This window comes from Cottoperca gobio, chromosome 7 (assembly GCF_900634415.1).
Source record: "Cottoperca gobio chromosome 7, fCotGob3.1, whole genome shotgun sequence".
Lineage (NCBI taxonomy): Eukaryota > Metazoa > Chordata > Actinopteri > Perciformes > Bovichtidae > Cottoperca > Cottoperca gobio.
In genome coordinates, this window is record NC_041361.1 from 6,707,538 (window position 1) to 6,719,204 (window position 11,667).

Below are 11,667 nucleotides of genomic sequence, written 5' to 3' on the forward strand. Positions count from 1 at the left end.
CTTGATTCTTTCTCGAAGTTTTTGCGGTTCAGGTTCTATCGTTGTGTCTGATGTCAAACGTCATTTATTACGAGGCTGTATATAAAGCATTAGCTAACAAACAGACCGGAGGACAGCGCTGGTTTAGAAAGTATAGTCTGTATACTGAGGTGAGACGGTCTATATATATATATATATATATATATATATATATATATAATATATATATATATATATATATATATATATATATATATATATATATATATATATATATAAAATAGTATGAAATTAAGATGACGTTAATATTGGCCTTTTTTCTGGATATTGCATATTATGTACATGTCCTTACCACTTCTTCTTTTGTACATTTAGGTGTACATGTGAAAACTGTACAATTATGGAAGCAATTGAAGAGCTCCTGCCAAGAAAAGGATGTCATGGAGGAACTCAATGAATATGAGGGACATGGTGCAAACATAACCTGCATAACAGATCACCCAGGATTCAAATCAAAGTGTCTCGATGTGTGGGTGTTGCAGACAGCCTACCAAAGCTATTCAAAGAGGGACTGACAACAAGCAGGTGATCAGCCACGTAATGAGTAAGTTACTTGTGTGCACAAATGTGTAGAGCTCAGAAACTTTGATGTATTTATGGGAAGTCGAATGGTCACTCTGGCAAAGTCACAGAATAAATAGATAAATAAGGTTGAAGTGATTACCATTGACATGTATGATCTTGTATGTTACAGAATGTATCACTATGTGGCATACCGCCGGTGAGATGGGTGAGTTGGGGAATACTTGGTAAGAACCACAGAATGCCATCATGTGCCATTCAAAAGATCTGTGCTACGTTTCCATCTGACACCTACACGTCGTTCAAGTATCCAGCACTTTATTAGAGTCAATAACAAAACACAATGTCAGTTCAGTGATTGAATCTGCTTCTATACAGCACAACAGCATCCCTCTTGTTTGGTTCTTCCACCGACTGCTGAGTGGATCTGGGACTTCGAAAGGTTCCTCATCAACAATTTATTTCTGACATGTCTGAAATGTACAAAACACAACTTCACTAATAAATCTTTCAAACCAGCTTGAAATTGTATTGCACGTTTATACATGTCTGCGTAAAGAAAATATCTAATAACATTCACAATAAAAGATGTGGTTGAATTGATTAAGCTAATGAAGTGTAATTAGCTAAAGCTATTAATACTACAAACAATAACACAGATATTGGCTAGGGCCTGGTGTAGATAGATAGATAGATACTTTATTCATCCCGAGGGAAATTTAGGAAACATTTACATTACAATTTACATTTGTATGTAAACTCGTTACATACAGTAGGCCTAGACCGATTATAGATTTATGCTTGAAACAATAAATACAGTAAACAAGTAGCATGGCTTACCTTTGCTCTCTCCCTTTTGGTGAATGCATTTCGTCGTCTCTTTGGTGGAGGACTCTGTATCGGCGGAAGTGTTTGAATCGGCATGCTGGCTTGTGCTGGCTTGTGCTGGCTGGGGTCTCGGCAGTATTGTAGGCACAGCATCTGCGTTCAGTTTTAAATTCTTTTTGAATCTTATTTCCTTGGTGAGCATAGTTTGTTCGAAACACGATCTCTCAAAGTGCCCACAAATCGTCGGTTTCATCGACGCACTTGTCTTGTCCATAAACGCGACATTTTATCATCTTTTGGCCACAGAAAGCTAGATTTGGAGACAGCCCCACATCCCCATACAACACATCGCTTCACAATTATCCTTGACGATCGATTGTTGTCCGTTCTTTTTCGTAATAATTGACAGCAGTCTTTGCTGGACGCTTCAACGCAGACGAACACTGGCGGCGGCTGTATTCTACTTGTGACGTCATCGCCCGAACATTGCCGAAGTGGATGCTCTCGGCGCAGCGATCGATTGTTGTTAGCGGAAGTCATTTTTATGCTGAATACATCAATATTAAAAATATATATATGGCACATTTCACAATAGATATGTAACCTCTATCATATACCAAGCCCAATAACACACCAAGTACAGAGGCTCTTTAACTATATAATTTTCCCATTTCAATCTTTCCATCATTTGTTCCCTCCACATTTTCAGTGCAGGAGTTTGAGGCTCTTTCCAACATCTTAGAATCAACCGGGCACAGGTTATTAAACCTGATGTTTATACTCTAAATGCAAATTTACTCAACTGAACCACTACTACGACATTTCTCTACAAGGGAGAAACTATGGGAGATTCCTATAATGCGTGCACATATTTACCATGTTCTGTTTTGCATTTCCAACATAAACGGTCTTTAATTAGACCCATTTTATTGAGTCTTGTAGGGGTGTAATAACATCTATGACGTATTTTATATTGAATAAAGTTGACTCCGGCTTCTCTAAAATATTCCTTATTGTTGAAAAGAAGGTCGCTATTTATTCAAAAGATCAGGAATAAAAAGGAAATCTGAACATCAGCATTACAACTGCCAAACTCCATCTGCTGTTGAAGATAATGCAATATGATCGAAAGTTGCAGAAAATGTTGCTACATTAGATTGTTGTCAACTGCAACATGTCAAAACTGAAACTCATTTGTCTGTAACCACGCAGCATAACAACATAAATTCTGCCACTGAATTTAAAGTGAAACCTGACGCTACCAAACTGAACATAACCCAGTAGTTTACATGTTGTAAGTTATTTAGCAACATTGTAAAGTGGGGAATGCAAGTGAAGTTAGCTAGTGTAAAAAGTAGCTACAACATCACTACATTTCTCTAATTCCGTTACAAAAATTAAGGAAGTTGTTTAACGAGCAGAATGAGATGCATTTTAAAAGACGCACGATGTTATTAAGTTGTGAATCTAGCTTGGATGCACTGAGCTATGTAGCGTAAGATACAATGCAAGTACCACTTTGGAAAGGTTTATCGTATAGCCCGCTAGCTAATTGCTAGCTAGCAGGCTAAAATAGCTAGCTTTCCACAAGCCGTTGACGTTAACTGCCGTTACTACTACGATTTGACGCCGGAATTAATTAATTAATTAGACTACCAGGAAGTAACATAGACGTTGAAACAAAGCCTTACCGGATGGCTTTCTCGTTTATTTGTCTGTTTTTGTCCAGAAAACAGCAGCTTGCGGTTGGAATTTAACTGTACAGTCAGGGATGATTGCCGCTGGTCGTACCGGGCAGCTGTGCTCGGCTCCAGGCTGCAGCAAAACTGCGCATACAAGGAGGGTGATTGAAGAAGGAAAGGAGGGGAGGAGGGGAGGAGGTCCTGCTGCAACCACAGTCAGGCAACTCTGCTGTATGAATACGTTCACACATCCGAAACATAGTCACATACAGGTCAATGCATGGGACTTTTATTAGAATGATGCAGTTTACATTACAAAATAAATGCTTTAAATGTTTTAAGAAATTAAAAAGAAGACTAAACACCTTACTTTCTGTCTTAGTGTACATTTGTTCAAGCTTGGACATCTGTTTACATATGCATGTCACGTACAAGGAACATGTGAAGCATTGTAGGGGAAATAAATTATTACAAGTCTTTAGTTTAGGAAGATTTCTTGGTGCCACCCCTAGCATCTTGCTGCAGGATGATGAACTCCAGGATGAGTTTGGCTGTGCGGCTAGGCCTCTCCATCACCACAGAGTGTCCACAGTTCTCCAGCAGGTCCACTCTGCATCCAGGTAACACTTCTGCAATGACTGTAGCTCCAGAAACATCCACCACCTGAACAAATGCAGGGCAATTATCATGTTTATAAAGATATGCTACTGAAGTTTCTCTATTGAGACCCGAGCAGCTAGAGAAACCTGAGCCACCTGAGCTTCAAGTCACAAGTTTATACACAGCCATATCAGGTTTGAGTTTATTAGCATTCATGCTCAAAGTTAACAACTGAATAGAAGAAAAATATACATTAATAATAAAACATTTGACTATATCTATACTTTATTGTAGATCATAAAAACTATTAATTTATCTATATATACATGCACCAATGTGTTATACTCGCACATACTCTTTTACAAATAGAACCATACACTTACATACAACTCGTTTTAGCATTAGTTTAGAAGCGAAAGTTGCAGGTAATCATTTATGTATTTATATAGGCTTTGCTGAGTCACTGTATTAGTTGAACATCATACGTTACCTGGTCTTTTTTGCCCCATATCACTTGTAAGGGTGCAGTTATCAGATGTAAGTGCTCCTGTAAGGCATATCTTGATGTCTCACCAACAATCTCCATAAATACTAATAAAAAATAAACACATTTACTAGTATGGACTAAACTGTACGCTTACATCGGAAATACAAAAAATGTGTGAACTAACCTTCTTCGTAAAATGTGTTGTGAGGCTGCCGAACATCTACTAATCCTTGAAGAATCTAACAATGACAGCACATGTACAAACAAATAAATACGATTAAATACAGCAGTAAGGTGAATATTATTCTGTAACAATTTGTGTGATCATCCACTGTGAGTGCATACAAAGTGAAATTGATAATGCTTGTATTTTGAAGTGTGGACCTGACCTGCTGAGGGATTTTAAAGCGGACATGAGAGCAAAGTTTGAACATGTCCTCCATCTCCTCGGGTGTAGTAGGGATCAGCGGGATGTTTAGTGTGTAATTGCTGTGCTCTAGGTCCTGCAGATGATTGTCAAATTTGGTCTCACATGGGTGTCTTATACCTGCAGGATAAAATTATTGTTTTCTGATTAGAAAATGATGATAGACACTCATATTTAGTTTGGCACGATATACAGAGAAAACTACAAAGGAAAGGGAAACATTAAGTGCATCTGAATCTAGAAGGATTTTCTGCTAGACTGTGAGAATATTGTTTACTAACTTCACTAAGTTAAAGTGTATTTGCTTTTAATAGGTTTTCTGCTAAAACTGTACTTTGTTTCTGTATGCTGCACTTACATCGGTTTGGCTTATTTGAATCTATTGTTCTGCACTTAAATGAATGTACCTATTTGATTGTTTACATGATTGTCGCTTTGAACGTCAGCTAAATGAACTGTAATGTCACTAATGTACTGTAATTAAGGGTGTGTGTGTGGGTGTGTGTGTGTGTGTGTGTGTGTGTGTGTGTGTGTGTGTGTGTGTGTGTGTGTGTGTGTGTGTGTGAGCATGTACGTTATTATGATTATGTCAGTTCGTGTCTTGTAATTATTTATAATTAGTATTCTGTGACAACTTAAAGACAGACTGGTAATCAAGTTAAATGCCACAAATAATAATGTAGGCCTTTAAAAGGGGAACTCCACCTATTTAATATTGTACTTCCATGAAATCTGGGGACTTTCAGTAGACGCATTTAATAAAGAACCGAAGCAACAGAAGCCTAGCTAGCCAGACCTTTAGTTCCTAGTGTGGATTAAGCACCCAATATATTCAAGCCTAGATTTCCCATAAAGCAATTAAATTGCGTTTTTCATTAGATCCTCCCCGCTTGGTAAATGGAGACCTCACGTCTGGTGATCCCAGGTCTGTGTGCCATTGGGAGAGTTCCAAGACGTGAGATTTGTCCCTTTATTTTCCACCACAAAAGTATAAAAGCTCAGATTGAGAGGGTAACACTATCTTCTTTGTAAAAAAAAAAAATAGCTTTAAGGGAATTGAAAATCAAAAAAAGTCACAAAGAGTGAAATGTTCAAGCATTACAGAGCAGATATAACTTTATCTTCAGGTTTCTGTTAAACATTTGACCGTAGACACACACACACACACACACACACACACACACACACACACACACACACACACACACACACACACACACACTGACCGTCTGGACAAATGAGAGTCATGCTACAGATCTCTAAAGGGTAGCAGGCTCCGTAAACCCCGGCTACATTTCCCCCCATGGAGGTCCCAACCACATGGAAAGGTTTCCTGTTCAAGCGAATGGTTTCCACAAACTAAGAAGAATTAGAGACAAAAACAGATATTCAGTGGAAGGATTTCAGGTACCTGACAAATACCCGCTTATATTTTTAATTACTTTCTCTTCACTGTACCTGATGGATCCTTTTGACCTGCCCCTGAATGGCGTAATCCTCTGTGGTGGTGCGTGTTGTTCCCTCATGACCAGGCATGTCCACACACACAATGTGCAGATGTTTTGGTAGATACTACAGCAACCGATGAGAGAAAGTACAGCTCAAAACCATTATTGGATCATGGAAGCCAAGAAACACTGTAATAATTGCAATCTTATAAGCACCTGCTGTTATCGCATTAAATATTTTACTTTGGTTTATCTGAATTTATGTGGTTTGAATTCCCCTCTGGGAAATTTATAGTTTCAAAAACATAATTTCCAGTCGCTCATCTGAGTTTTCTTGGCTCATATGACTATGGTCATGTAATTTGAGCAAATTTCCTATATTTATATTTTGAAACAGCCTTGAAATAACCTGAAAATACCAAAAGGGGAATTCAAAATATTTCACATAAGTTCCAATAGAGTCTAAATCTGTTGATGAATAAGGTACATTTGTTTTAATTGCTCAATAAAATGAGTTAAGAGCCTCTGATGTAGTTATATTTATTGTAACTGCTTCTTTACAAAATGTAAAGTTTGAAGTTTTATAGTCTTTCTTTAGATGAAATCTCTCATGAGTTCATAGCAAATGTTTAGTGTTGCAGATCCACTGACCTTGACAACAGTGAGCCATGTGTCTTTGTGAGCAGAGAAGCCATGCAGCATTAAAATGGAGGGTCTCATCCCAGGCTTTCCTCTGTAGGCATAACAGAAGCGATAGCCACCGCAGTCTGCGTAGCGGACCTGCAGGCCCAGAGTCCTCCTCCAGTACCTGAAGAGGAGCAGGTACACCTGAGCTTATACACACAGACATGATGGCACTTGAATTCAAATTTGGGCCAAATGAGAGTATGTGTTGCCAATTTTCTTGGATACATTAAGGGTTTCGTGTTGAATAAATAGACTAAACATGAACCTTCAAGCTGTTTATAAAGGTTACTGTAATCTCTTTAAAAGGATAGACGTGCACACTTTCAAATCAATCTTAATGCAACCCTCACAATTAAAGCTACCAAAAACACTGTTGAAGTATATATGGCCATGTGAGTGTTGTTTTAAAACAGTTCATACATTCGTCTGAGTGTTTGTATTTTGAGTATACAGTTTAGGATCTGAGGTTGAACTTCCAAAAGTCGGAATATCATTTTTAAAATCATTTTTAGTTACATGATTGTATGTCTTGTATTTTGATTAAAAGCATATTTTTTCATCTGTATTTTCTCATTTATTGTAAAATATTTGTGGTAGAATTATTATCTGGGGCTCATAAGAGGAAATTCCCCTGAGGCATTAAGCATATAAACGTGAAAGACAGAACAACACAGTTATGGACCTTACCAATAATACACTTTAATGAGTGCAGAAGGCCAGAAGAGGAAGGAAGCAACAAAAGCCAGGATGGGAATAGCCAGTGTTCCCCCCGCAATGACAAACAAGTTCACCACGTCCAGATCAGCTGCCATGGCTCACCTCGAATACAACACATGTCGGGGGAGGGGTAAAGCCAGTATCCATACAATGTTTTCTTGAGATAATAAATAACATATGAAACATCTCTCCCATGCAACAAGCCTTTTTCAAAATTGTAATAACTTACAGTTCAGGTGAGTTTTTCCCTCCTCGCTTCTTGAGTAACAGGCAGACACATGTGATCGCTGTGATCCTGTTGATTAGTTTTACAGCATGCAGACACTTCAGTTCATTTTAAGGTGCTTTTGATGTGTTGGAAGCATAAATATTCAACTTATCTATCTTATAATTGAAAAAAAAAAAAACTATCCCTGTGGAGTGGAGTTAGTCGCGGCAGATTATGTGTGCTCTGGATAAATTTATTGATTATTACTCATCATTGGGGAAAACCGGGCCACATTATTCGGTCAATCTTTTAAAGTGAACGTAACATCAACGTATCAACAGCAGCCTTTAACACCATACGCAGCACACAGTCGGTAAAGTGAAAACAATAAGGATTCAAGGATCATTTAGTCATTTTGCAACACATGGTTGTTACACACGAAAAACACGACAGAGCAGAACTGCTGGAGTAGAAGTGCATTTTCCGGCAGAACATCTTTTGAATTTGCAAAAGGAGAAATGTGTATTTGGGCAGATAATATGGCCGGCATCTTTAACATTAAAGAATTCTACTTTATACTGCTACTTCTCTACATTAATTTGACAGCTTTAGCTACTTTACAGATTATTAATACAAAATATAAATGAACGAATACATGATGATGCATTATTATAGATTTAACTATCCAGTAGTATATAAAGCAATACAAATTAGTTCCACCTTTACCAGCTACACATTAAAGGGGTGAACACATGAAAGCATCAATAATTATAATCAAATAATATGATATGTTTCTGAGATGAGCCATTCTGCATAATCAGTAGGACTACTCTAGTTTAGATTTTACTTGTGCCATTTTTAATGCAGGACTTTAACTTGTAACAATTTTGCACTGTGGCTTTACTACTTTGTATTACTTATTAAAAGATCTGAGAACTTGTATTGCAATCATTGATATTCATCGAAATATTTAAGTATTAATGTAAATATTTAGTTACAAATTAAAGCGCATACTTGACAGTGCCTTTGAGTCACACTTGTTTCACACCATGTTTCACTTTGAGCACCCTAAACCAAAGGAGCATTAATAAGTCTATGAATGTGTTTTCTACCTCCACTGTTAGTTTGACTGAGGCACACACATAAAATCCACATCAGGTTTCTAGCTAAAGCTTCAAGTCCAAAACGTACCACTGGGTGTCATGGTAGAGGAAGACTGTGGAGCGGTCCCAGTTTGCAGTCATAAGATTCGAGGGCTTTTCTTTGCACAGACCACTGGGTGTCATGACATCCCCAGCGTGTGAGCGTCATCAGCTTCAGTTGCCTGTGGGTTTGAAGGGTTTGGGTACAGACTTTCTTCAGAGACACTTTGAGGAGGCTTCCTTGACTGAAGGGAAGAAACATAACTTTACATTAAAACGACTAAAAGTGACGTTATTGAGTTTAGTTTATTTCGGTCACCTTAAACAACTTAAATACACATATCAAATAAACAATAATAGGTCATCACTTTTGAAATAGTGACAAACCAAAGCGAACTTCTACTGACTGAAAAGGTTTAGGCTGAAGCCTTACATATATTATAAATTATAATCCTCCAGATCTTCAAACAGTGTAAAAAGGAATCCATGAATCACTAGCAATGTAAATTAAAACTATATGAAGTCCAAGAGTACACTGCAACAATACCATCGCATGCAATGTTCAGCTGCCATTTTGGTGCATCTCTGGTCCACTACATATGACCTACATACAAAGTAGAGCAGAACAAATGAACACAGCAACTCTGCAGGGAGGCCCGCCTTGCGTGGGAATGATTCTTATATTTGGGTTTATATAGGACGAAGAGGCTGCTCACATGTCCCATACACAGTGCATTCCCCAGGTTGTCTGTGCCTCACGTCTAGCCGAATCATTCTGCTCGTCACATCCCGAGAAGTATCCTTGAAACAGCCAAGCCTGCAGAACAGAAATGACAGAGCCAATGAAGCAAAACAAAAACGAGGAAGCGTCATGCAGCCACGTGCATTCAGTAAATTCCACTGGAGCTATGACGCTGCATGAACGTTGCAACAAGCTTCTCATCCAGTTGAGAAATATACATCCTCTTATGCAGACCTACCATCAGTGTGGTCTGCCTGCTCAAAGGGCATAACTGCACGCTTCACCCTGTAATCTTCAAGCAGAAGTAAAGGCCAGCACAGTTAGTAGTCACATTAACTCAGATCATCAAACCTGTGTGATATCATGTTACAAATACATAAAGTTGAGGTCTCACAAGAGATAAGATCAGTCAGCAGAGGCCGAGATATCCTTACTTCTAGTCCCTAGCATGGGTCACGCTCCAAAATACTTGCATCCTACATTTCCCAAAATGCAACTAAGCTGCATTAGCACCTCCATGCCCCCTAAATGCCCACTTCTTTTAAACCCCACACTTCCAGTTTGGAACGTAGTCCTTTGTTGGAAACGTGTAGTCTTGCAGGGATTGATACTGAAAACAGACGTGTGGTAAAACAGTGCAGGGTGCTGCGGGGGTGGTAAACCCCACCCCACCTCACCCTACCCTACTGCCTTGCCACACCTGCTGCACAGACTGACAGGCTCCATTCAAATTAATTTGCACAGGGCTCAAGTCTGTCTGTACAAGGCCTTAAATCACATTACTATGCCGTCATCAGGGGTATTCTTTCCAAGTTTGAAAAGCTCCTTTCAGAGACACAAAAGACATTATACAACTGTATTCAAAGTAGTTTCCCTCATGATTAATAAACAATGTAGCATTGGTAAAGGGCTATTTAATTTTAAGCGTCAGTATGCACAGATTACTTTAAAGCAGATGTGCATTTCAGTTGGATGGTGTCAAACTGTAGAATTCTCTACAGAATGATTTAAAGGGTTGTATAAATATTTGTCAGTTCAGGAAAATGTATAAAGAAAGAATAATTAGACTGTCAGGTGCTGTAACACTAAGGTATGCTTAGTTGATGGTGAATTATGTATGGCATGTTACTGTAATTATTGGTTGTTAGGTAAATACAATCTATTTATAATGTTTATTCATGTTTTGAGTAAGGGGCAGGTAAAAAAGTCGTTTTTTCTGTCATACAGGTCAAACTGCAGGTCATAAGTCTGTCCAGACACTGCGTGTGTTTATTGTACCACTGTGAATACTGCACAGTCTTTTTCCACAGTACATTGTTGGCCGGCTGACGCACGCCCTGTGCTCACCGGAGAAAACCTCACTCTCCAAGGAAAACACTCCCTGCTGTTCTTTAAATACCATCTGCAACACAGGGAGCTTTTAGAAGGGTGCAAAACAGGAAATGTGAGAGAAGATCTAACTGAACAAATTATTTTGCTGGACAGTAGAAGCAAATATAGTTCCCTTCCCTGTATATGAATTGACGATGCACACAAGAACATCTTACCTCAGACAGTGTTTCTCTACAAGGGTGCAAGTGAGTGCAGCGGGATGGAGATCGTAAGAAATAAAAACCTACAGTAGCAGCATGTCTGACCTCATCGCCATAGAACTTGACGGCTTCAGTGACGGCCCGCTTATGAAATTACTATAATGGTGTAATTATGAGGTTAAGATCTTTAATTGAGGTCACCCCTACATATTAGAGCAGTTATTTATAACCCTAGAAACTATAGCTTTCCATCTCTTTACAAAATACATCGATTTTGTACTTATTTACAAGAAACTAAGCAAACTATCATTAATGCAGCAAATGAATATGTATTCATTGATATAATTTAAGATCTTCCACAAAATCACATAACGCATGCAAATATATAACCACGAGGTAACTCTGAATGAATATCAAATTTAGGTTTGACATGACATTTTAAGTATTTGACCAGTTTCTTAGGGTGGCTACTGGTAAGATGGGATACAATATAATAAATAACATGCATTTGAACTGTTTTGTGTGTTTTACTTTAATCCTCATACATTAAAAACGGTTTTTCAAAATGTTAATAAAGCTGAACAGTAACTGCTCAAATACCAGTTT

The 11,667-nt window shown here is 38.2% G+C and overlaps 1 protein-coding gene across 4 annotated transcripts; it reads right to left on the minus strand.

The window, feature by feature from the left end:
- Positions 1 to 1,004: 1,004 nt before the first annotated feature.
- abhd6b (abhydrolase domain containing 6, acylglycerol lipase b) lies at positions 1,005 to 11,656 on the minus strand. Of its 4 annotated transcripts, none has more exons than XM_029436296.1 (13): positions 9,768 to 11,656; positions 8,837 to 9,604; positions 7,667 to 7,732; positions 7,408 to 7,539; positions 6,685 to 6,841; positions 6,044 to 6,157; positions 5,812 to 5,944; positions 4,548 to 4,705; positions 4,343 to 4,397; positions 4,162 to 4,218; positions 3,081 to 3,734; positions 1,402 to 1,542; positions 1,006 to 1,034 (listed from the first exon to the last, which is right to left on the minus strand). In XM_029436296.1, the coding sequence occupies exons 4-11, from the start codon at positions 7,530 to 7,532 to the stop codon at positions 3,631 to 3,633; spliced, it is 903 nt and encodes a 300-aa protein (XP_029292156.1). In that variant the 5' UTR covers positions 7,533 to 7,539; positions 7,667 to 7,732; positions 8,837 to 9,604; positions 9,768 to 11,656; the 3' UTR covers positions 1,006 to 1,034; positions 1,402 to 1,542; positions 3,081 to 3,630. The 4 variants fall into 4 exon arrangements, with proteins under 4 accessions (XP_029292157.1, XP_029292156.1, XP_029292154.1 ...); XM_029436294.1 differs by having other exon boundaries at positions 1,009 to 1,034; positions 4,162 to 4,262; XM_029436297.1 differs by lacking the exon at positions 4,162 to 4,218 and having other exon boundaries at positions 1,005 to 1,034.
- Positions 11,657 to 11,667: the final 11 nt, after the last annotated feature.